A 27,662-nucleotide genomic window follows, 5' to 3' on the forward strand; every position below is an offset into this window, starting at 1 on the left:
AGTGAGAGAGAGAGAAAAAAAGTAAGAATCAGTATTTGCCCTCAGAGAGGTTACAATCCAGTTGTCAAGACTAACAACATACACAGTAATTCAAGAAGCACATAGCATAATCAGGCACTATGTGAAACTAAGGAAAAAGAGGAATGAGTAGAAGCAATAATTATACTTTTATACATTATAATTACTTCTAAATACCAGCAAATAATAATGTACTACATAAGCAGCGGTCCCCAACCTCTTTGGCAACTAGGGATCAGTTTTGTGGAAGATAATTTTCCCATGGACTGGGATGGGAGGGATGGTTTCAGGATGATTCAAGTACATTACATTTACTGTGCACTTTATTTCTATTTTTATTATATCAGCTCCACCTCACATCAGCAGGCTTTAGATCCTAGAGATTGGGGACCCCTGCTATATAGTATAAAAACTATTCTTCCATGTCACTTTATCTATAGCTCCTTAGGACATATTTTTTCCCATATTATAATTTTTTATGTCCTTGTTTTATCTCCTTTCCAGACTTTAAAGATAAAATTCAAGATTACTCATCTCTGCATTCCCCCAATGTACCTAATTATAGTGCCTGACACATAGTAGGGATATAAAATACTTTTGAATACAAAATATAATCTTCCCCAAAGGCTTATCCCTCAACATCTGAAAATCAGAAACAATAGAGAGAGAGGCAGCCTCTCTGCTGCAGCTAAGAGTATAAAATTCCATTAAAAAAGAAGCTTATCTGGGCATAAATTCCAGTATATATAAACAGGCAGACATTAGAAACAGTGAATATGAACTGCGAATACCAAGATTATTTGGCTAAGACATTTAAGAAGAAAAAATAAAGTCATAATATGTATACTATACATTTCCATTCAGTGTTTACACCTAAACTAACAAAGACACATTATGACCAAAATGTAATACATTAAAACAACTTGTTTTAAAATAGGTTTTTAAGGACAACAAAAAGTGAGTGCTCTATTTATAGCTAACAAGTGCAGACTATATTGCTTTTCTGCTAATCTTAACATTCTTTCCTCCCTTGGATTCTACAGTACTTCCTTCTGATCTTCCCAGATCTTTTGACTTCTCCACAATGTTTTTTCTCTTCTGTCTCCCGACTATCAGATTTTTCTTTGACCTTCTATTCTTTTCTCTAAATTATTTTCCTTGCCAAATACACATACATTCTCAAGTCAAGGGTTTGAAGAAATAAATTATTTTATACTGTGGGATGTACATTTGTAAAATCTTACTGGAAGACAAGAATTCTGCCCTAATTTATTTTATGATACTAACTATAAGGAAATACTTATATTTAAGAGGTGTGAACAGGGTTACACTTGTATATTATAAGGATAAGATAGATTTCAAGAATCAAAGCAATTTCTAGTTTTCTACTATGACCCAATCACACTTTTGGAAATTATAAGGAAATAATCCAAACTGGAGGAAAAGACTGTCTACCTGAATATGCCAACATTGCAATATTATAAGTAAGAGAAAATAATTATTTGGCAATAGAAGGAATGAATCAACTATATTTATGAACTACTACATCACCATTAACAACTAGAATAAAGATTACATAGAAATATAGAAAAATATGAAAAGCAAATTCAAGAAAACAAAAATTGAACTGTAAGTTTGACTGCATTATGATTATATATGTGAGAAGTTATATGTGTGGATATAGGAAGGACTGAAAAAAAATCAAAAACCAAAACACATTTATGAGGGCAGACTATGAATTATTTTTCAAATTTGTGTGTGTCTCTAAAGTCACAATAACATTGTTCAATGAATGAACTATATAGTTCTCATCCTCTTTGCTTTTTTTAATTAACTAAATCATTTGAGAGAAGCAAAACTAAATTTAAAGCAATGATTGGATACAAAGTCCAAAGTGTGCACCATATACGTGCTAACCTTCCTGTTTAGAATCTCATGCTAATCAAAACAGTGATGGGATTCTCCTCAGATCCTGACATATAATTATAAGGCTTAACTAAAAATAAACATCTAAGGAAGAATTATTTTAAAACAGAAAAGTAATTAATTTCTAGGTAAACATAACCCATTTTGTTTACCCACAATTCCTCCTAAAACTCCACTACAATTTTAATAAGAAATAAAAATATAAACACTAAAGAAAAAATAAAATTAAAAAAAGAGAGAAAAAACACTAAAGCTTCCAAAGAAGTTTCCAAAAATAGGGAAAAGGAAAAAGCAGAAGAAAGACTCTGAAACTTGTAAATAGCAACATGGAATCTCAAGGTAAGAGCTGGCAAAGCACTGCCCAAGAACCTCCTCCCTGCCACCTACTTCGTAATGCTCTGTTGGAACACAGCCACACCCATTTGCTTACATATTGTTTATGCCTGCTTATTCACTACAATAGGAGAGCTGAAGAGTTGCAACAAGAGACCATATGGCCCATCAGTTCAGTTCAGATCAGTCGTGTCAAACTCTTTGTGGCCCCAAGGACTACAGCACACCAGGCCTCCCTGTCCATCACCAACTCCTGGAGCTTGCTCAAACTCATGTCCATTGAGTCAGTGATGCCATCCAACCATCTCATCCTCTCTCGTCCCCTTCTCCTCCTACCCTCAATCTTTCCCAGCATCAGGGGCTTTTCAAATGAGTCAGTTCTTCATATCTGGTGGCCAAAGTATTGGAGCTTCAGCTTCAACATCAATCCTTCCAATGAATATTCAGGACTGATTTCCTTTAGGATGGACTGGTTGGATCTCCTTACAAGTCCAAGGGACTCTCAAGAGTCTTCTCCAACACCACAGTTCAAAAGAACCGATTCTTCGGTGCTCAGTTTTCTTTATAGTCCAACTCTCACATCCATACATGAGTACTGGAAAAACCAGTTTTCTTTATAGTCCAACTCTCACATCCGTACATGAGCACTGGAAAAACCATAGCTTTGACTATACTGACCTTTGTTGGCAAAATAATTAATGTCTCTGCTTTTTAATATGCTGTCTATGTTGATCACAGCTTTTCTTTCAAGGAGCAAGCATCTTTTAATTTCATGGCTGCAGTCACCATCTGCAGTGATTTTGGAGCCCAAGAAAATAAAGTCTGTCACTGTTTCCCCATCTATTTGCCATGAAGTGATGGGACTGGATGCCATGATCTAAGTTTTTTGAATGTTGAGTTTTAAGCCAGCTTAACACCTAAAATATGGCCCATAAAACCTAAAATTATTTACTACTTGGCCCTTAACAGGAAACATTTGCCAAATTGCATTAGACAATAGTGTATCACCTTCCAAATACTGAAAGAATGTGAATTTCAACCTATTCCTGATCCCACTAAGTTATCATATGAAGTGGGAGGGTAGAAATAAACATTTCTGGAAGGGAAACTCTCAAAAAATTTACTTCCTGTGAGTCCTCTATGAAAAAGCTACTGAAGGATGTGATCCACCAAAACAAAGAAGTCAACCAAAAAAAAAAAAAAGACTTAGAATAGTAAGAATATCAAATCTTTCTCTTCATAGTATGAAGTCAATAGATGTCTAAAATTGGAAAGATTCCTATAAATATATTAGTCAAAATATGAAATGAACATCAGAAGATAACAGCTAAAGAAGTAAAAAACATTCTTGCCTCTAAAGAATGGGACTTGGAGTGAGGAATTGCAAGCCAGGGGAGGGTTTCATTATTGTTTTACAATACAATTTGACTAATTAAACTAGGCATTTGTGTTTATTTTGGTAATTATTAAAAGGAATTAAAATAATTTTATCAAATATTAAAAATTATTATAAAATTTTCATAATTGCCTAAACTTAGAAGCAACCAAGATATCCTTTAGTAGGTGAATGGAGAAATAATGGAAGTCTGTGATACCTCCAGACCATGGGAGTATTATTCAGTGCTAAAAAGACATGAGCAATCAAGCAATGAAGAGATATAAATACAAATTACTAAGTGAAAGAAGCCAATATTAAAATGCTACATACTGTATGATTCCAGCTCTATGACATTCTGGAAAAGACAAAATATGGAGACAGTAAAATAATCATTGACTGTCAGGGACCTGGGGGGATGGGGAGGGTGGCTGAATAGATGGAGCACACAGGATCTTGAGGGAAGTGAAAATACTCTATAATATGGCATTGTTGGACACATGCCATTGTATATTTGTCCAGACTCACAGAATACACAGCATGAAGAGTGCATCTTAAGGCAAACTATGGCCTTTGAGTGATTATGATGTGTTCGTGTAGATTCAACAATTGCAAGAAATGTACCCTCTGGTGAAGGGATGTTGATGACAGGGGGCAGGAGGTTTACAAGAAGTCTCTGTACCCTCCCCTCAATTTTGCTATGAACCTAAAACTGCTCTAAAAAAAATCTTTTAAAAAATTGTTGTAAAATTTCTATAATTAAAAAATCTAATATGTGCTAGAATTAACAGATCAATGGAACAAAACAATCCTGAAACAGACTGTAGCATTTAGAAGAACTTAATTCATATTAAAGGAAGCACAACAAGTCAAAGGGAAAAGGATAGATTTAAGAGAGAAGAAAAAAAAAAAACCCTGTTGCTGAGAAACCTTTGGCTTCTGCTTCATCAGGGGGTGCTCCACCTCTCCTGCTCCCCACACCTCAAGTAGTTTAGCAAAGACTGGGCTCAGACTGCTGAGCTGGCTCAACAGGAAGGACTATGGCCATTTCTGTATAATCCAACACATGACCCTTGCCCCCCAACTTGGCGTTTAAATATGTAAAGGGGAATGGAGGAAGGGTCCTTGGGAATCCACCTCTGCCCTAATCATGCATGCCTCTCCTTAGGATGATGGGGTTAGGGAGGCCACACACACTCTGCTACAGTCTAAGCCTCTCCCAGGGCTTTGATCTACATCGGCTCTCTCTGCTGCTAATGGTTTTGGTCTTGCCCTTAGTCTGCTGGACAGTTGCCAAAATTAGCTAATAGAGGAAAATTAAATCCTTAACCTCATACAACTAACCAAATAAACTCCAAATTAATTGACTAATACAGTATTTAAAAATAAACATATTCCAAAAAATAAAATATATAACCTATAATGAATCCTTGGATTAGGAAGAATGACCTACCTTAGCATAAAAGCAATTTTAAGAAATTATAAAGGAAAAGTCTTTTTTTTAACTGCATAAAAGTACATGTCCAAAAACACTGCAGATGGAGTTCAAAGGAAAGTGACAAACTAGGCAAAATATCTGTAGTAAATATAAAGGCTTAACATCCTAAACATGTATTCATATTTTAAAAACTATTATCAGTTTAAAGTAACACTAATATCGCCATTTTTTAATGTGCAAACAATATGAGTAATTATTTCTTGGGAATTACCAAGACAATACAAAAAATACATGTGCTACAACAGAATATTTCAGGCATTCCACTTCACCACAATCAAGAGAAATATGAATTCAAACAAATTTCACCTATCAAATTAGAAAAATTAAAGGAAATGGAATCATATTAAAAATCATACTTTCAAAAAATATTTAAAGATTTATAGAAATTCTAATAGGATGTCAGTTAAAAATGCAGACAATAATCCAAATTTTGTGGAAAAAAATAAACAGAAAACATATACAGGCGATTTTACATTTTTTTCTCCTTTTTTTATGTTTTTTAAATCTAATGTCATGGACATTTTTTATAAAGAAAAATTTTAATAGAGCCAAAAATGAGGCTCCAGCTTAAGTGTATGGTGAAAGGAAACTGGTGAGTTTCCCAAATGGCCAGGCTCCAAAACAAAAGCACTCCAAGCCACACTGCACCCTTGGCGCAGAGGCCACGTCGTGACCTTGGACACGACTTTAGAGAGGGCAGCTACTATCATACCTTCTGTCCTGCAGTAACAACAGGATCCCCCATTTGATACATTTATAACAGGTAGCAGGTAGTTAACATTTTTCGGGTGCTTACAGGGAACCAAGCACTTTTCTAGGTGCTGTCTATATTAATCAATACATTTAACTCTCACATGAACTCCGTAGGTTTGTTATCCTCAATTTACAGAAGAAAACTGAGGCAACACAAGAAGAGAAAGAAGGTCCCATAGCTGGTAGGGAGAACAGCTGATTCACACCCCAGCCATCAGGCTCCAAAGCCTGTACTCTTCAAACACTATCCTGGATTGCCTCCCTATCGAGCTGCAAGATGAAATACTATGCAAACAGGGAAATTAATGTTCTGGGAAAATATTCTCAACGTAGTTAAGTGACAAAAGCAATTAGAAATCAATGTGTCAGAGTGTGTGTGAGAGAGAAAGAGAAAGAAACAGAGAAAATAAAATTAAGCAAACATTTGTCAGAGAAACAAAGAAGCATTCCAGCTCAGAAGCACAGTAATAAAGTTGGCCTCACTTGCTTTTCTAATTTTTCAAGTTTTTCAGCCTCTAGAGTACTGTAGTTCTTTGGTAATAAAGAATAAAAGCCCTCCTTCAGTCATGACACCACCAACAGCAGGATTCAGGAAGGTCCACAGAGCTGGGTGCACTCCTAGTAAGACATACTCTATTAGTCACAAGACTGCTCAATAAGAAAAGGGCAGTCTCTTCATTCATTTATAACCAGGGAGAATGCTTTATTTAAAAAATAATTAAAAAGGGGTGAGATATATGAAAACAGTAACATGGAAACTTACATTACTCTATGTAAAATAGATGGCCAATAGGAATTTGCTGTATGGCTCAGGAAACTCAAACAGGGGCTCTGAATCAGTCTAAAGGGGTGGAATGGGGTGGGAGATGGGGGGGAGGCTCAAAGGGGAGGGTTTATATGTATACCTGTGGTTGATTCATGCTGACATTTGACAGAAAACAACAAAATTCTGTAAAGCATTATCCTTCAATAAAAAAATAAACTAAAAAAAGAAAAGAAAAAGTCTATGAAATAGTTGAAATGGGTCATTAAATGCTGTGCCTCAGTTATGGATCAAATTCAACCATTAAAAAAATTTTTTTTAAATCAAAGAGTAAAACTGTATTACTTTAAATTAATTCTCATCATATTAGGCAGTATCTACCTTACCATATCTGGGGGCACATTTAAAGTACTGGACTTTCCCAACACTTCCATTGTTTTTTCCTTCTGGTTCATCCAACTCAATGCCAGCCCACTGTCCACTTGCAAATTCAGTTGTTCCACAAAATCGCAATGTTCCAACCTACAGAAATATAAGTCAGGGTAACTTTTGAGTATTACTTGTAATCCTAAATTTTCTACTCTTATAACTTTATCACAGAAGTCTTTAAGAAGCACTCACTCAAAGCAGACTTCAGAAGAAGGAAAATATCACCAGGGCTAAAAACAGACATTAAATAAAAGAGTTGATGGACCAAGAAGGCATAAGAATCCTAAATCTATATGCACTTAACAACTAAGGCAGGAACAGTGAGAGTCACGTCTGCTGCATTTCCATACAGTAGTAATTTGTGGGAGAACCACTACTGAGGAAGAGGGAGCTGCAAGGGGAAACCTGCAGACTGGAAGCCTGTAAATTCACTCAGCCCCTCCACTTTTCTCCCATTTAAATACAGATGCCTTCATTATTCAGTTTGACTAATAGTTTATATTCTTAAGTTATACTTTATAGTAACCGTGCATCTAAATCTCGTGTTTTCCATTAAGTATCTTTCTACCTACACATTGAACTTAAAACAAAACAAAAAAACACCCCAAGCCACACTGCATCCTCAGCACATAAGCCACGTCGTGACCTTGGACATGGCTTTAGAGACGGCAGCTACTATCATACCTTCTGTCCTGCAATAATAACACGATCTCCCAGCTTCAGGCCAAGTGACGTCAGCATCGCCTTGCTGGTAACACGATCGTAATTTGGAAGCAAGGGCTTTGAGAGATCACATGACAGAGGCGCCGCGTCCAGCAGCATCTGCTTGATTTCCTTAGCAGTGGCCGCGGCATCGGCCATTTCCAAGGGCATCTCGACTGGGTCTGGGACAACGTCAGCGGGGATCTGCCCTTTGTCATTCTACAGATAAAGAGAAACTTTTCAGTTTATATTGGCTCAGAGCTCTACATGGCCACCTAGAAGTATTCTGGGAAAAAAGTTAAATTCATAGATCATTTATTTATTCAAAAATATTCACGAAACAACTACTGCCTGCCCATTCTAAGTGCTAAAGACATACACAGTGAAGAAATCAATAGCTCCACCCTCAAAAAGCACACAGCCTAGTGAGGGGCAGACTATAATCACATAAATAAAATGTATGGTGTATCAAAGGGTGAAAAGTGGCAGAGAGAAGAACAAGGCAGAGAAGAGGAACATGGACACAGGGGCAGAGAAGGCCTCGGTGCTGAGCGGCTCTGGTGCAGAGGCCTAGGGAGGTGAGGGAACATGCGCAGGTTAGCTGGTGGGGATGGCAGTCCAGGCTGAGGGAAGAGCAAGAGCTCAGGCTGCTAGTGGGTGGCGTGCCTGGAGAAGGCACTTCTGGAGACAGAAGTCATGGGACTGCCTGGCTTCCCAACCGGAGACCCGACACTCCCATCGGTCTCCTAAGCCTCCACCTGGGCTCCGTGACCTTGACCCACCCTGCCCACTCATGGTGCGACTCAGATTTCGAGAACAGAATCCATAGTTTCAACACTTCTAAAATTGGGACTGGGATTTATCCTGCAGCAAAAAAAAAAAAAAAAAATGGTCAGTCCCAGGGCCCACTAACGTCTGCATGGTGTTTATATAAGCAAATCTCTGTCCCACAGATTCTCACTTGGTTATCACAACAAGAAAAAGCTTGAGAATAACAGAGATAAAAATCCTTGCCTGTTACAAATTTGTTTTTATTGCAGCATGAGGGACCAACTAAACAAGTAAAATATGACTACCATTTCCAGTTTGCCAAGTAGGAGACTTACGCAGGGAGAGATGAATGAGTGACTGCTCAGCGTCATCTCCATGATTACTGCAGAGACGACACCGCAGCCCACATTTAGCAACCACTGGACTCTCCGCTCTTCTCCTGCTCCATGCCATCCTTCTTCCCTCAAACAAGCCCTCTTTCTTCTATGCTCCCTAGCCAAAAACTCAGATTTTATCAGAAAGATTCCAGACTCTAATCTTCTCTTAATGAGATGAACCAAGATTCTTTGGCTCAGAAACCTTTTTCCCTTTTCTTCTCCTCTGATAATTATCTTCAAATGACCCACATGGATAAAAGAATGGGGCTTTTAGAACACTTAGTTTGCAAGGGCCTAACGTTTTTTATTTTAAAATTCAAGTCAGTTTGGTCCTAAGTAAAAATATGGTAGGAAGACATGTTATCAAATTTGGGGGATGGTGATGAACTATTTTGATCCCCAATTTCAAAGTACAAAATATAAAGAAAATTATCTATAGTGCTAATATGTACTCTTGAGAAAAAGAAAGAAGGGAAAGAAACTTTTTTAAAATCAACAAACCTGTTCTGTTAAGTTGTAGGCTACTTTTACAATGAATATTTAACTTCATATTTTCAAGTCCTCACCTTTCTAGAGTAAGCCACACATTTCTATTAATTCCTACATAAAATTTAGCAACTCAAACTTCAGTGTTTAAAAAATACTAAATACTAATAAAATAAATATGATATCATGTTAACATAAGAAGACTTGTTCATGATTATAGAATTCCACTTTCTTCTAAAGTAGTGGCTAAGTTAGGGTCTGATCCAAGGGCTGCTGCTAACCCACATGTAGACATCTTTTTTTTAAGTATTAACTACCAAAAGTGGGTAAAATCTATTAATTACTTTGGACTTGAATTGGTAATTTACCTCCATGACATACCTCCCTGCATCTTACTAGATTCAAAATACTTTCTCCACTAATGGGGTCTTGCCAAGAGTTGTACTAACAAAAGCAAGCACCTATCACCTTCACACTCCGATCAACTCCTGGCCTTTGTGCACGCCACTCTCTCTGCCTAACGGGACTTTCTCAGCTCCCTCCTATACCTGGTTAATTCTCAACTCTGTTTAAGTATTCAAGTTTACCTATGTCAGGAAGCAGGCTTCCTAAGGCTTGGACAGACTCCCCTCCCATGCAACCCCATGATACTCTGTGCCACACCCCGCCCGCCCCAATCCTAACACACTCAACTTGACACACTACGGTAAATCTGCCTGCTCTCTTGTTTGTCTCCGCTTCTAGACGATATTCTATTTGAGATCAGAGACACATTTATTGTCCCAGTGCCACATACTGTCCCAGACACATGTATTCTCCCAGTGCCTAATAAACAATAGGGTACAAAGGATGGAGGGAGGGAAGGAGGAACAGAGGGGTTGATTAAATAATTAATGGGGTTAAACAGAAAGAAAAGTGGCAAAGAACTGGGGAGGGAAGGCAAAACAGGAAAGCAAGGAAAAGAGAAGGGGAGGAGACTTTTGCTAGCACTGCCCACTGCTGCCACTTCAAGAGAATGCACAGACCCAGTGAAGAATCCCAGCCACAGCAAGTCAATGCTATTAATGCAACAGAAAAGAACACGCATAGCCACTTTGGTGAAGACAATAAAATACCGAGCGATTTGAAGTTTATGAAGTTCAGTCTTGTGTGTTAACTTTTAAGTATGTAACTTGATCGTGAAAAAATAAATTTTTCCTTTAAGTCAATTTTAAAGGTTTACTCCGTTCTTAAATGGGCCTTTTTTAGACTGTCTGAAATAAAACTTCTTTCCAAAAGAATTTAAAATATGGTTTAATGCAGAAATATAAACTTTAATATATGCATTGTTATTTAATAGCTAAAGGCTTTGAAAGATACTTTTAAACTCAAAGATGATAAACTCTAAAGAGCATTTTATTTAGCTGAATGAAAGTAAGGCTAGTAGAGCTTATCAATATAAAAGGACTGAAATTCACTGCTATGCCTTAAACTTATTTGAGATAAAAATTTATCATTATTACTCTATATGCAGCACAAAAAAATATAAATTATTTACTCATGTAAGAGTTCCACAACAACATCCAGATTCAACTCTTTCCTGGAAGATAATGTTAGATGTTTTAATTCTTTTTAATATTTTTCACTTTTAATTTAACCTCTTACCCTAAATGCGGGATTTGCTCCATGCTCCAATAAGCATTTCACGGTACCTGCACACAAGTTATATGCAGCAATATGCAGAGCTGTTCCAAAATTAAAGTCACTGCAAGTGGCATCCACATCTGTAATTGAACATCACAAGTGCATTAACAAAAATTTTAAGTTAATCTATTATAATGTGAAAGGAGGCAGGTAGGGTTGGATTTATTTGAGGGAAGAGGGGTATAAGCTATTGACGAGACTTAAACCAACCCACTAGAAGGACCATTCTCACAATGGAATAAAATCTGCATATTACAATCTGGTTAACTAATTTTTTTCTTAGTATAATAAAATTTCACTATCAAATGGACTCATGGGTTTTCTAACCATCACAAACTAGAGTATACTTAAAAGCAATTAATGGCAATAATTCATATTTGTAAAAGTAAGTATCTTAACACACTCTTTCACTAAACCTCTTGCATATTTGCCATGACAATGATAATGTAGCAGGGTTTAGATCAGGGACTAGCAAACTGTGGCTCATGGCCAAATACAACTCATCATGTTTTCATAAATAAAGTTTTATTGGAACACAGCCACTTGCATTCATTTATATATTCTCTGTGGCTACTTTCACACCACTCTGTAGAATCAAGTAGTTTCAACAGGGACCATGTGGTCCACAAAGCCTAAAATATTTACTATCTGCCTCTTCATAGAAAAAAGAAGGTAAAACAATGGAGACTTCTCAAACCTGGAATAAATTAAAGTGTAATTAAACATATGCTACATGTTGTATTCATTCACAATACTTTATGAAGAATTTGGATTTCACAGTAAGAATGAGAATCTTGCAAATCTAAGAACATTTTAAGAATTTTCAACAAATCATCAGGATGCTATACATAGATACAAGATATACTCCAGATTTGGATATCCCATTTCGACTGTTTTTTTTTAACATGGGTTTAATATACCTCTGGTTCTGCTAATCCTACCTGAATCAAACTACCGCTTCACCACCTTACATGTCCTACCCACAACTGCAAACAAATCAAGACACACTCAGAACACTGTCCTGAGTTATGAAAGACACTGTACTATCAAGAGAGGCTTTCTTCCTAACATCATTCAAAAAGTAAAAACGTAAAAAGGGAAAGAGGAGCTGGACAACTATATGAAGCAGAGGTTAGAAACAACATTCTGGGAAATTTATCTACTGAATCTCTAAAACAAGTCTTCTATAAGTGGAGGAAATACTGCATACAACCTTCAACATAAAGTAATACTATTGCATTTGTTGTCATTTTTTTCTCTAAAGAAAACTGCCCCACTGACACGAACCAGGACTTCAATTTAGACATTCTGATGTTCAATTTTGGGACATCAAGCACCATCAAGACAAGAAGAAAAAAAATGAAAATCTATCCTTAAATGGAATCACAGAATTTCAGAACTGAATACCACCTAAAACAAATATTCTTCATGATTTCAGTGCTCAGCTCTGAAGGTTTTATTGCCCTAAATTTCTGGCTACCCAAATAAGACAAAAGAACTATACACAGATTCAACTACACTTTATAAAATCCATGTTATACTGGGGAATGTGCAGAGATATAAAAAAATGAGACAACACTTTATTTTGTATGTCTCTGCACTAAATCTTTTGTGAAAGGATAACAACTAATCTTCAATTTAAAAAATTCAAACTATTTCTGAAAAATAAAATGGGATTGGAAGTCATATGGAACAAGATGGATCACAAGTAAAAACATCTTTGAGTTATAATTTTTCTGCCATCAATAATATGTTCAATTAATAACATCCAGTGGTGATCTTGTAGTACTTGCCTTTTGGTTTAGATGTCTTCAAAATCACTCTTATAAGCTCAGGAACATCAAAATAAGCAGCATAATGCAAGGCATTCATGTTTGTCCATCGACTCCGCAAACTAACATCTGCTCCCAGATCAATAAGCTGAGTTGCAAATTTTACCGCTGTATCAACATCACCTAGAGAAGGTTTTCTAAATTACTTTCCTTCAGTACAAATGTTAAGTTCCAATGGATGCCATCTACTACCTCATCTAAAAAGCCAAGGCAAACAGCACACTGAATATACACTTACAACTCGAAAACTGTCACTTTTACAAGGAATTTATTCTTTCTAACAAAATAATTATACTCAAGGATATTGATAAACACATAGCTGTAAAGATGTTCATCACAGCACTTTTTATTATGAATAAAATTGTGAAACAACCTAAAAGTACAATAAGAAGACACTGGTTAAATAAATTATGAGACATCCACATAATGGAATACTATAGAGCCATTAAAACCAGTGTACCAGACCCCTGCTACTCAGGGTGCACTCTGGGGACCACTGCCAGTCCCAAACTGTAACTTGCACTTTTGATAATGCTTCTCTTTTTCCCTGTGTAATCATTTCCTCTGAATATATTAATTGAACTGTAATTTCATACTTTTGAAAAATACTTGGGCTTGTATTTTATATGGCTTTAATTTCATTTTTCTATTACAAGGTCATTTTTATTTTATTTTACAAAAGTATCAGTCCATGATGGACTGCAGAAAGAAATAACAAGAGAGTCCTTCCTCATCAATAGTTTAAGAAGCACTGTCTCAGACTATTGAAACAGGGAGAGGTATTCACAATTTATCATTAAAAGGCAGTGGTAAAGCACAGGAGAATACCAATTTTGGAAACTATGCACATATGTATGTAGGAACAGACCTTAGACAGACATAAAGACCAGGGTCTGTAGGGAGCGGGATGCCTGGAAAAAAGCATGGACTGTTAAAGTGAAGTAAAGTCACTCAGTCGTGTCCGACTTTGTGACTCCATGGACTGTAGCCCACCAGGCTTCTCCATCCATGGGGTTTTCCAAGCAAGAATACTAGAGTGGGTTGCCATTTCCTTCTCCAGGGGATCTTCCCCACCCAGGGATCGAACCCAGGTCTCCTGCATTGAAGGCAGACACTTTACCCTCTGAGCCACCAGGGAAGTTAAACCTTGCTGTAAACCCTCAGGAAGGTTCTAGGTGTTACTAGTTACTCTCATCTAGCAAGAAGGCAGGCATGAAACCTGTTCCAGAAAAGTTGGGAGGTACCAGGAGACTATAAAGACTCCCTCAAGAAAAGGGAGGAGCAGGAACAAGGTGTGTGGAGGACCTAACTGAATCCTCGCCTATTCAGGGAATATTATCGTCATCACCTAGGTGCCCTTGCAGGGACTCTGGTTGACATAAACATACAAGCACAAACATAGATGTCTCAAGCCATTAACAGACTCGCTACATACTTACCAATACCGTGAGCTCCAGATTTGCATGTATAATGCAAAAGAGTCATATCTGTCAATCCATCTCTGTCATTCACATTGCAACCTCTCTTAAGAATCTGAGGAAACCAAGGAAGATATGATTACAACATAAGAGTCTACTGATTTCAAATCAATACTGAGGAACCAGGATAGTCAGTCTTATTGAACTAGTTCTCAACATACCCTGGAGGAGGAAATGGCAACCCATTCCAGTATTCTTGTCTGGAGAATCCCATGGACAGAGGAGCCTGGTGGGCTACAGTCCATGGGGTCACAAAGAGTCGGACAAGACTTAGCAACTAAGCGTGCACACACAAAATGAGTAGACAGAACTGACTTCTCTTAAGGATGAATTTAAGTCTGCACCCAATAACAATAATGAAAACTGAACTTGTCACCAGACCAAAGGAAACTCTTAAAGAGTATTCCCAAGTAATTTGTCACTCAAAATAGGTTCCTTAACCTCTCAAAAGACAAGCAAATTTCCTTTTGAATGGGAGTAACAGTATTTGAAAAAGTATAAGCCCCTCTTCCTTAACACATGACAGTGAACTGGTCAAGGAACCCAACATTATTCTTTTACTCCTCTTGCAAAAAATTCAGAGTTTTTAAATTATATTTAAGTCTAGATCTTTACCAAGTCACCCCAAAGTATAGATAAACATGATGGTAATCAAATTCCCTCATGAAAATATTTTTTAATGTATAAATTAATTTGTATGAAAACGTGAAAAATGCCTGCTCCCATCAAGAGTCAAAATGTCAGCACTCCAGATGTAAGGGAGTGAGGAGCACAGGGGAATGACGGAAAGACTGTGCTGTGTGCATGCTCAGTCATTTCAGTCATGTCCCACTCTCTTGCGACCCTATGGACTGTAGCCGGCCAGTCTCCTCTGTCCATGGGATTCTCCAGGCAAGAATACTGGAGTGGGTTGCCATGCCCTCCTCCAGGGGATCTTCCCGACACAGGGATCGAACCCATGTCTCCTGCATTGTAGGTGTATTCTTTACCCACTGAGCCACCCTGGGAAGCCTGAAGGAAAGACTATACAGCACTAATTCATCTTTGGTGAAAAATACAGAGATACAAAGAACAAGCATCAGCATCTTTAAAAGGTTTCCCCTTTATCACCACCTATCCATTCCAATGGGGAAAAAAATCTTTTACAATTAACAATCCTAGTAACATAAGATTTATGATGTAAAAACTCCTTACCTCATTTCCAATAACATCAATGTTTTGCTGGACCTGAGGAACCCACTGTCTTAAAATGGCAAATAATTCTGATACAGAAGTTTTGGGATCAAAGAGAATTTCCTGGCATGATGTATCATTAGGATCAAAGAAAGAAAACTCTGTTTAAAGAATAAAAAAAAAGGCCTAAGTTATATTTATTAAAATTTCCAAAAGCATATGTTAAAAATAATAAACAACAAGACCAGGACTCAAATGACACAAATACTTTTAGGTGCTAGAAATATTTTACCTTAAGCAAGTCTCAAAAGCAAAGTCAGGATCACCAAAAATTATGAAGCACTTCTGAAGGGCTGTGAGAATGAGATTTCCACACATCACACCATGTCTTATCACAAATGAAACAAAAATCTGAGTGCACTGATATCAAACCCTAAACTGTCCAAGAACTTCCTCTAAAGCACAGAAAATCTGTCAAAGTTTACAGTATTTTCACCTCTCAAAACATAAATATGTCATGAACAGTAGACTCACATCCATGATTAAAGCATACATAGTAGAAAGAAATATGCCAGAATACTAACAGTGGTACTAGAATGATGTGTGATTTTAAATATTCTTGTTACTTCTCTGTAGTTTCCTAATTTTCTATAGTAAACAGGCATTACTTTTTACCCACTGAGAAGCCAGTGGGGAACTGCTATGTACACACAATAAGGAAGTAATATGTGATAATACAGAAAGGAAGCATTGAGGCAAAGGGATTGGGTTATTTGGAATATGTATTAGTAAAGATGTGGAATACTAGACAAAATTAAACATGATTTTTAAATTCCTTAAAACTTCCTTAAGATTCAGAGAGCAGATTATCCTATGACCAGAAAATAAAAGAGAACAGAAGAAAATCAGATTATTTAATCTTGAAAAAAAAGCTAGGGACTCTAAAAATTCAGAAGCATCTAAAGAAGAGACGCATTAGAAAAGCAGTATTTGCTGAGTGCTTACACTTTACCAAACACCTTACCTGATAGGTATTAGTCTCATTTTATAGATAAGCTCAGACTAATATTTGCTCAAACTCAGACAGCTAGCAAGTGACAAATCTGGGGCAGAAAACCAGGTCTGCCTCCAAAGTCTATCGTCTTCCCTCTATGATGTTGCCTCCCCAAGAAAATTCACTATTGAGCTAAAATTTACAGATTTTAGCAGCATACATAAGTTAAATTATTTAAACTTTAAAGTTTAATTATTATTTAAAATAATTTCAATTCTAATCAATCAAAATTTCACCAAGATTCCTTTGTAGGAGGAGACAGACAAAATCACATTCCCATTACATTTAGACAAAAATACAAACTCCTTTCTGAAGCCTAAATGATCCTGCCTGGTCTGGCCCCTGCCTTCCTCCTCAATTTCATCTTCTGCCATTCTGCCCTTCAGCCACTTTGCTTCTCAGCCACAATGGCCTTCCACTATTTCTCTGGATACACCAAAGTTTTTCCCCCAACTCCATGTCTTTGATTTCCTATTCTTCTGCCTGGAACACTTCTCTCCAGGCTCTTCTCTCAACCAGATGCTTCTGATTCTTCAGATGACCAGCCCACCTAACAACCACTCTCCTCCATTATCCTCTGTCCATTTCTTTTCTCCACAGAATTCATTATAACCTATAAAATTCACATTTTGTTTATTCATGTGTTCATTTATTGTCTGTTTTCCTTCCTAGAATGTCACTCTTGGTCACTGTGCTATCCCCCAGCACCTGGGACAATACCTAGCACATAACAGGCCCTCAACAAATACTTACTCAACAAACACAATTCTGAATGCCATGTTTTAAGAGGACACTTTAGCATACTAAAAAGAGAACAACTGTAGTGAAAAGGGTCTAGAAATCCTGATGATGAGGGACTGGTAAAGGAATCAGAAATGTGTAGCCTAAAGTACAGACTAATTTAAAATATCCAAATTATCTTCAAATATTTGAAGGTTATCATATAAAAAGTGTTTGCTCCACACACATATGAAACCATTTGGCCAATATTTTAAGAAGGGATACTTTGAGTGCATATACAAAAACAATTTGATCACAACTAAAACTTTAGCAATGAAATAAACTATTAGTTTCCTACTACTGAAGATATCCAAGTGGCTGAATGGTTACCTATCAGATATCCTGAAACAGAATTTCTATACTAGGAAATGAGTAGGGAAAGCGGAACTACAGGTCCATTCAGATTCTAAGGACCTATTAAGAATTCAGACAATGTTTAATTTTGGTTATACAAAGGGATCAATACCCATTTTCATCTTTCAATGTATTTATTCAACAAACACTGACTAAGCAACTAATATCAACAAATGACTACCTTAGCCCAATGAGATAATCAAAAACAAAACGTGATTTCTACTCCATCCAAAGAGCTATAACCTGGGAAAGGAAATAAGATAATTATGACTCAAGATAGAACAAGGTAAGTGCCATAAGCAAGGTACAACATGCTTTTCAAGGTTTTTCCTGCATAACTCATTTTTTTATATCTGAAAATCAATCCAGTCAGTTTTTGTAAAAACTGAAAATAACTCCCAAGATCTAGGCACGGGTTTTATGTAACACCTTTGATGACTATAAGGCAAGCTGCTACAGAATCTGAACATATAAAAATAGCATACTTGGAGATGAGTAGTTATTAGAATAGATATGACTAAAAAGACAAATTCATAATCCAATCATTATATTTTCACTAATATCTAAAAACTGCATTATCTCTACCTCCAAAGACAATTTGAAATGGTGACCCAATATTTTACTTGAAAAACTCTATCTAAATTAGAAATGTAACATATCCATCAAGTTTACCTTCCAGTTTTTTTTTATTCCTTTATCACCTATCTGATAAAATGCAGCCGCAGGAAAACAAGTCTAAATAGATTAAAAACTAGAATACTACTAAATTTACATTTTACAAAGAATATTTAATGAAACAATTTAAATATGAATCAATCTCAAGCCACATTCCCAGGAAACATCTCACCCTCTCTGCATAAGTACAGAGCTTTTCTGGTTTTGTTTTTACTATATTTGTGTATACATTGATAATTACAATGGGAGACAGTTGAACAGAATCCAAATCAGGCTTGTTTGTGTATTAAAACACATTACTTTTTGTTACATGGTCACCCAAATTTGGATCATTTCAGCAGTGATTACTTGGCTTGTTAATTAGAATCCCAGTATTTCAGAGATAACAGGGCCCTTAAAGAAGGCTACCTCACAGTGTTTTTACATCTTTTTTCTTTTTTTTCATACATGGCTTTTTAAACAAGTCAATATATTTAACCAAAATATATATATCAATAGCAGAAGGATGCTAGGTGTCTAAGCACCATTGCATTTTAAAAATAAAATCCTCTGAATCCACCGTGGTGCTTAAAATGAACATTTTTACATAGTAAAAATGCTGACAGCAGAAATAAAGTGTTTAGCTTAAAAGGCAGGAAAAGCAATAAGCAACTGTTATTTTTGAAAAAGTAAAACTTTAGCAATGTTATGAAAACCACAATAAATGGTTTTAGAAAAAATTAGGAATATAAAAAGGTATAAAACAGAAGTCAAGTTACCAGCTCGTGAAAAATAAACACAGCTACTTAACATACCACAGTCTGAAGGCATTGGTGCTGCAGAAATGGAAAAGATAACTGGTGTATCAGAACCTTGAAATAAAAATGGGTATTTTCCAATCAAAGAACTTCCTTCTAATGGAAAATCTGGAAGGTCCTCTATGGTCATCTTCTAGAAAGCCACCTTTAATGAGAGAGAGGAAAAAAGCATATCTATTATATTTGTATGCAACTTAGAAAAACTGCCTTCAATCACAAATAGCCTATTTTTTAAAATATCTAACCTATTGTCAACCTTCAAACTCACTCTTTAGAGAGTGAGGGGGAAAAATTCCTTTTAGCAAACCACTGTTAATGAATATACATTGCTTCACACTGTCTCTTAGGGTCAACAGCATACGTAATCTTTTTGGACAAAGCTCAGGAATAAAAAACTACTATGTATTTCCCAATAATAGGCAAAAACATTTTTTAAACGCTGAACTAATCTAAATGGGTGATGTCTCTTTACTTGCAGTAACAAGTGAGGAGATAGTATCCCTGGTAGATGCATCTCAAACTTCTCATAGGATCTGACAGCTTCTATCGTGTCATCCAATGGTTCATGCCATCTGCTCATCATACGAAAATAATCTAATTTAGAACATCATTATTTTCTGACATCCTAGAAAACTTAATTGAAAACTGACCACATCACTCATACAAATCTAAATCTAGAAGCTTATTTCTAGATTGTTTCACTTCTTAACAAGGTAGAGGATCTGTTTAGTCCATCTAGCAGAAGATGGAAGGTCATGCCTTTAAACCACATCACTTATATTATCTCTTTTTCCCAGGAAACATGAACACTCAGAATAAATTTGCTCCAAATTAGACAGCAGCTGCACCCTGACCCACATATCAGAGATGGCACAGAATGAAGAGAAAATGTTAGTAAACCTGAACTATGAGGCTAAAAGCCTTCCAGTTTCTTCTGCATCAAATCTTTGAAGTCTGAAATATTATGAATATCTGTAACTATTTAAAATATAAGCAGAAAACTATATTACAAAGCTAAATAAAAATGAGTATAGATTATTTCAGTAGAAAGAACAGAATAAGTAAAGATGGTTAACTGATAGTGTAGCAGATAATGCTAGGCTAGATACTACTCAATGTGTGCTCCAATGTGTTAAATTCCAAGCAGTCACCTTTCTGAGATAAGTGGTTTCTTTCCAATTAGAATCATATGTTTTCTAAATACTAGCAGAAACTGGTAGAGTAAGGCAATTTCTTTTTTCTCATAAAGTACAGGTTTACATGGTCATGGATATTATATATTAAATAACTTAATCCAGTGTTACTATGTTAAAGGCTCTCAAGGTTTCTTGGATGCTAAAATGTCTCACCACTCAACACTCTGAATCATTCTGACATTAACCTGGCCACACAAATGGGAAAAATTGTTGCCATACGGCATGGTGAACTTTCTCAAATACTAACACTTCCAAAAAGTAGCGCCTACCACAAGGACAGCTCTCCTTCAATACTGCAGCTTCCCTGTATTCAAAGTCAGTCAGGATTTCTGCTTGCTGGCCTCTACAAATTAGCAGTAAATTTGGGGAAAACAGTCTATACCAGGTATGAAGTGTCCTCTGAAGCCAAGGAACAGAAATAAAGTTTAATAATATTAATCTGTTTAATATTAATCTGTACAAGGCACTACACTATTCTAGATGTTTCAGAGAATACAAAAATGAGCAACATAATGGCCCATGCTTGTTAGGTAGTTTATAATCTACTAGGGTGAATAAAATAGTACTAATAACTATAGTTGATAAAACTGAGTGAAATATATTCCATAACCTCAGTACAAGGAACGTTTGCAGTAGGAGCTCCTGAGAATGAGAAATGGTGCAGTGAAAAAAGCATCATTTGAGAAGTGTCTTGAAAGATGAGTAGGCAGAAATTTAAAAGGGAAGCCCATCAAAGGAACAGCAGGCTGGAACTGGGCACATCTAGTAAGAGGTAAGGCTGTCATGGTTTTTTAGGACTCTCCTCAGTAATGCTTTATATACCTGATCAAATACCAACCATTTAATTCCGTAAGCAGTGGGAAATCACTGAGTTTTTAAAAGGAGATTGTCTTAATTCAAGCTGTTTTAGAAAGATTAATCTTTGACTACAGTCACACTTTGGGACTCAGCCATGTTTTTTTACACTCTTAATTCTTCAACAAAATGATTAAGTGGTTTTCTTCCTGAGTTGGTTAAGAGGAAGCCACTTTTCAAAACTTCCCTTTCAAAGAGTAGGGTTTCCCATTCAAAAACACATTTAATAACTATTTATTAAATATACACATTTAACAAATATTTAAATCCTAGACTCAAGGTGGAAAGATGATTCATTCAACAAGATGTAATCAACTTTATTTTACATGTTATATATTTCAAACCCAAAGAAGCTACAATTTTACCTGAACAAAGTAGTGAACATTCTTAACATGTATTTTGTGTCTTCATTGCATTTTTTTCCCTGGTCCCATTTCCTTTCTGTCATGAAAAGCCTGACCTTCTGCCTTTCATCCCACTTAAGAACACTATACATCTCTACAAACTTATGTATAGTTTTAGAATCCTTTCCTAAAAGTGATTTCTGGATCTAAAGATCTGGGAATCTTGGTCAAATCTAGAGTTGTGATGAGCTGGATTGAGTACATATTTTCATTTCAAATCCTACTATGGCTAATTGGTGATAATGGGGTATGCAAAATAACCTAAGATTAAAAAAAAAAAAAGTGGCCCTAATTAACTGTGTATGTAGCAAATGCAATAACAAGAATCAAATTCCCTAAACTATGATTTATATAGGAATTCCATCACCCCAAATCAGCTCCGAGTAAAAGCAACTTGTAACGTGGTTCTAATATTTGGTGATTTTTTTTCAGATTCCTGGTCAATGCCCTAACACTGAACGGTGGTGAGTGGAGTTGCCCATTAACTTCTTCAGAGTGGTCCACGGCTATCAGGACCTCACTAAGGAACCTCACTGAGACCAAGAGATGCCCTCAGATTTATTTGGAATACAGTTCAAGGGCATATTACTCAAACTCACATCCTTGAGTTGTTACTCAGCTATCAGGAAATCCAAGCTGCATCCACATGAGTTGGAAACATGAAGCCCTTTCATTCACTTTCATATAGTATTCTGTTATGAGTGTTTATTTTCATGAGATACAAAAAAACAAAATCTTAACAAAATAAGCATTTTAAGCATATTTCTAAGAACCCATTTATTTGTTATCTACATGAAATCTATGTAATCACTGAGCAAGTATGGTGTGCTGCAGTCCATGGGGTTGCAGTCAGACACCACTGAGCGACTGAACAACAACAGGCCTTACCAAGAACATGAAAGATACCTGCCCTCAATAAGTTCATGTAGTCATTCAACAAATATTTATCAAGCATTTCTTACTAAGTCTTAGCCTGACATAGCAAAGGTTAAAAAAAAAGAGATATGTCATCAAGTAGATTACAGTTGAGAACAGAATTCCTACAAGAAATTTGAAATTATTATATAATTGAAATAAGTGCTGGATTCAAGGGGGCCAGTGAAGGCTTCCTAAGGGGATAATTTAAAACTAGAGTGCCCAACCAGGTAGCTATTAGCCACGTGTCTATACAAATTAAACATTTAGTTCCTCCACTGCTCAAGCCCCATACAAGGACTCAAAAGTCACATGTGGCTAGTGGCTACTGTATTGAACACTGCAGAAGAACACTTTCCTCAGAATAGAAAATTCTGTGGACTCAAATTCCAGATGAGAAAATATACAAATGCCTGAAATTTAAAAAAAAAAAAAAAAACCCACAGAGGCTAACAAACTAAGCAAGCCCATGGTGGTACCTAATTATACATCATTAACAAGGGAATAGCAAGTCTAAAAGTAACCAGATGTTCACAGATTTACACAGGGCTAAAGAGTTCAGTTGATTCTATTACATGAAGATCACTAGTATGTTTCAAACCTGGAGTTGTTACAAGCCATAAAAAACATCATATAAATATTATTTTTTAAAAGCCTTGCTGGTGGGATTGTTTCTGGTAAATATGAAACGTCTGAAATAAATCCTATAAATAATATACCATATGCCAAATCTTCTATAAAACAGAAATAAACATATTCATTCCATTTCAAGATTCACTCTTTCAGCCCAGGTTGTCCATAACTAACGAAAGTATTTTAAAATGCATAATTATTGTAGCAAAACAGGGTGGAACCAGGATGGCTTTGCATCACAAAAATGCAGACTTCTGCCAATTTCAATTCTCTGCTTTCTCTACACAATTGCTCCATGTCCTTCACTGCGTGATCTTCTGCCATTTAGACGACTTTAAGTTGTGCAGAAGATACATAAAAGACAAGTGTCAATGTGAAAGTGAAGTACGATTAAAGTACTTGGCAGATGTTTCAAAGAAGGAAGGTGTTTCTTCACTGAAATATTTAAAAGGCATCAATTTACACTCTGATATTGCTACAATGTGAACCACACTCTAGCAGGGAACATACAGCAAGTTATTATCCCATGAGAATATCCTCCTCTGATACATATCAAAACATTGTCTCAGAGTTAAAATCCAAATTGCCTACATAGTCTCTAGATTAATGAACAACCTGACATGTAATTCAAAAGAAAGCTGACGTTATAAACCCATCAATCCAGCTCACAAGGATGAGATCTAACCCGCGTCTCTGTTGAGCAGTCTCTGAGCGTTTTCCCCCAACTTCCCATGATTTAGAATTAAGGAATCTGGGGGCAGCTAATGACTGGAGGCAGAGTCATTTATCTTAGTCATTTATCTTTGAATTCTCTCAGGCAAAAGGTTTCTCGAACAGTTTAATGAGCAAAGGGGTGGCAGGAGAGATGCGAAGAGGGCCCTCTCAGGAAAACCACGAAGGGCTGGGCACAGCACGCTGCGCATCACTGCCCGCGAGAGGCTCTCCCAAGGGCGCCGGGCGGTCAAGGTTGGGGCGGCGCAGCAGGGTCCGGCCCGTCCCACACACCTGGCGGTATCTCATCCTGAAGTTAAACGGGCGGTGAGAAACGGAAACCAGACACCCACGTCCCGCCCGTGGGCCGCTCCAACCCCGCCCCCGCCCCGGGGAGGCCTCCAGGAGCCGGCGACACTGACGCCCACTGCAGGCGACCCTGCGGGGGGTGGGAGGGGGCTCCCAGCGCCCCAGCGCCGCCCTCCCCGCACCGCCAACCGGCCCTCAGGCCCCCGCTCGCCAGCCCGGGGCCCCCGCGCGCTCCCGCCCCACCTGCCTCCTCCGGTCCTCTCCGGGCGGCCGACGGGAACGCAGGGGCGCGGAGAGAAGGCCAAGAGGCGCGCTTCTCCGCCCGGGTGCCTGTCTCCGGTAGCCGGCCGCGGGGCCTCCCGCCGCGCCGCTCCCCTCCCTCGTCCGGCCCCTCCCGCCTGCCGCCTCCGCGTCGCGCGCGCCGGAGCCGGGCCCCACGCGGGGTCGGTGCGCGCGCGCAGTGCAGGCGCCCGGGCGGCGCGCAGGCCCCGGGCCCGGCCCCGCGCACGCGCCGGGGAGCGGGGACTGTAAGGGAGCGCGCGCCGGTGCTCGCCGCCTCCTGTCTGCGCCCCCGCAGCCCCTCCGCAGACCTGGGCTGGGGTTCGAGGACAGGAAGGTCTGGTGGGCTTCGTGCGTTAACCTTGCGAGGGTGATACGCCACTGGGATATTTCCACCGCAACACGAGGCAGGCTGTCTGCGGAACCCCACCTGGCCCTAGGCCATGCTTAGGGAAGCAGCGCGTGGCCTGCTGTAAGGACGCTCCTCCATCAACGCGTTTAGCTAAAACAATCTGACCAGGCAGCACTCTGTCTCGCATCCCTGGACTAGAAGTGCTCCAACACCCTACTTAGGGGCAGGGACCACGTCTTATCCTTTGGGGGCTCCCCCATATCACTCCGTATATGGCCCAGAATAGGACCATTAGTCAATTACCTGCTTGCAGGTCTTGCTGTAAAAAGCCTAGTCAAGGCTATATACCCAAGTGGAGTAATTACACCCAAGTATGGCAGTGTAGATGCAGCAGAGGATGCACCAGTATTCGTCCCAGAAGTTTATTTCCCCTGCTGCGTTGCTCCCTTCTCACCCACTTCTCTCCTGGTCCCCTTCTTCATCCCCTCTAAGAACCAGAAAGTGGTGATGGATGCTGGCATCCTGGTTCTCCATGCAGTGAAAGGAAAGGTGTTATTTGACAGTCCCTTAATGAAGGGACTAAATAAGTACATGTTTCCCGGTGCCTGAAGCCTGTCACCCTGAGCCAGTAGTGTTACATCCTAACAATTCCCTCTGAGGCCTTCTTTATCTGATACATCAACTGCTACACTGTACTTCCACGTTCACCAAACACAGTGCCTGGCAAGAGCTACCAACAGCAGAGATAAGTCCTCAGACGCTCTAGAACATCTTCTCCTGTTAGAATAATTGGCTCCAGACACTAGAAAAGGTGCTTAAGTGCCCCTTACAATATCCTCCCACCAAGTACCCATAGTTGAGCACCTCCAGTAAGCAGGAATGCACTTCCTTTGAAAGCAGGTATTTTACCTTTGATTAGCCTTGTTGAAAAGTTCTTCCTACCTTGAGAGCTAAAATGCTGTTTCCTGCATCTCCTCCTTAATGGGCTCCATTTCTCCCCTTTAGACTTCAGATCATGCCTAACTCCAAGGAATCCAAGACAAGCATGCTTAGTGCTCCTAGGCCGCTCCATATATGACTCTGTTAACATCCACTCACCAGCATTTTAAGGGCCTCTTTATGGTGCACCCCAGCTTGTCTAGAGCTCTCTTATTTGTGATGCCCAGGAATGAATGGGATGTCCTGTTGAGTGCAGAGAGGAGAGACTGCCACCTCTTTCTTGGTCTTGTGCTTCTATTAGCATCGCTCAAAATATGAAAGTACTTGTTTGCCACAGTCACATCACATTGTCGAATCAGGTTGAGCATGCTGTCAACTAAAATTCACAGTGCTTATGCAATGTGTGAACACCATGACCATCCCACAGTCCCTGGTCAGCTGCCAGCCTCTCTGCCCCTGCAGGTCCAGCACCTCACACGCTCTCAGGAGAACGAAGAAACGCTGATGCTTCCTCCTCCCTTTGGTGTTTCCTGCTCCTCTCTGCTCTCACCACACCCAGTTCTTGTCTGACCCCACCCACCTGTTTAACTGGTTGAAAGAAGGAAGGCAATCTGCCCTTGGCTGATTTTGCTACTGCTACTGCTAAGTCACTTCAGTCGTGTCGGACTCTGTGTGACCCTATCCCTGGGATTCTCCAGGCAAGAACACTGGAGTGGGTTGCCATTTCCTTCTCCAATGCATAAAAGTGAAAAGTGAAGGTGAAGTTGCTCAGTCATGTCTGACTCTTCGTGACCCCATGGACTGCAGCCTACCAGGCTCCTCTGTCCATGGAATTTTCTAGGCAAGAGTATTGGAGTGGGGTGCCATTGCCTTCTCTGTGGCTGACTTTAAGGAACTGTAAATAAGTAAGACTTTATTTGGGGGGTGGGCCTCCAAAATCACTGCAGCCATGAAGTTAAAAGACACTTGCTCCTTGGAAGAAAAGCTATGACCAACCTAGACAGCATATTCAAAAGCAGAGACATTACTTTTCCAACAAAGGTCCATCTAGTCAAGGCTATGGTTTTTCCAGTAGTCATGTATGAATGTGAGAGTTGGACTATAAAGAAAGCTGAGCACTGAAGAATTGATGCTTTTGAATTGTGGTGTTGGAGAAGACTCTTGAGAATCCCTTGGACTGCAAGGAGATCCAACCAGTCCATCCTAAAGGAAATTGGTCCTGAATATTCATTGGAAGGACTGATGTTGAAGCTGAAACTCCAATACTTTGGCCACCTGAGGCAAAGAACTGGCTCATTTGAAAAGACCCTGATGCTGGGAAAGATTGAAGGCAGGAGGAGAAGGGGAAGACAGAGGATGAGATGGTTGGATGGCATCACCGACTTAATGGACATGAGTTTGAGCAAACTCCAGGAGTTGGTGATGGACAGGGAGGCCTGGCATGCTGCAGTCCATGGGGTCTCAAAGAGTCAGACACGACTGAGCGACTGAACTGAACTGAAATAAACTCTATTGTCAGTGAGCCACAGAAACTCATAAAGTTCTCTGTGTAACAAAAGTTGCTATACTTTCCACCTATACAGTTCACTCTTATTGCTGATTTAAATTATCCCTCTGAGAAACCACTCGTAGTGGGTGACAGGGTGTGGCTGGCTGGGTTGTTCCTCACTATAATGAAAGTCTCTGTTAGAACCAGCCAGGCAACTGGCTTTTTCTGCCTCACCCAAACACTGTTTAGTACATTGGCAAATTCCAAGGATACGAAGCCACTAGAGAAAGAATCTCCCACTCACCTGGTTGCCTTTACTCAAA

At 38.6% G+C, this 27,662-nt stretch overlaps 1 protein-coding gene across 2 annotated transcripts in view; it reads right to left on the minus strand.

The window, feature by feature from the left end:
- CLIP4 (CAP-Gly domain containing linker protein family member 4) overlaps positions 1-24,742 on the minus strand; it is a 39,536-nt gene extending 14,794 nt beyond the window's left edge. Inside the window, exons 1-8 of one of the 2 annotated variants that reach the window (XM_043469028.1) lie at positions 24,524-24,741; positions 19,255-19,402; positions 15,619-15,758; positions 14,386-14,479; positions 12,908-13,069; positions 11,076-11,194; positions 7,780-8,016; positions 7,053-7,188 (exon numbers count right to left, since the gene is read on the minus strand). In XM_043469028.1, the coding sequence (XP_043324963.1) occupies positions 7,053-7,188; positions 7,780-8,016; positions 11,076-11,194; positions 12,908-13,069; positions 14,386-14,479; positions 15,619-15,758; positions 19,255-19,387 (1,021 nt within the window). In that variant the 5' untranslated portion in view covers positions 19,388-19,402; positions 24,524-24,741. Of the gene's footprint in view, positions 1-7,052; positions 7,189-7,779; positions 8,017-11,075; positions 11,195-12,907; positions 13,070-14,385; positions 14,480-15,618; positions 15,759-19,254; positions 19,403-24,523 lie in introns of both variants that reach the window. The other variant, XM_043469029.1, reaches the window with a different exon arrangement.
- Between the last annotated feature and the right edge of the window lie 2,920 nt (positions 24,743-27,662).

The sequence above is a fragment of the Cervus canadensis genome, chromosome 5 (genome assembly GCF_019320065.1).
Source record: "Cervus canadensis isolate Bull #8, Minnesota chromosome 5, ASM1932006v1, whole genome shotgun sequence".
NCBI lineage: Eukaryota > Metazoa > Chordata > Mammalia > Artiodactyla > Cervidae > Cervus > Cervus canadensis.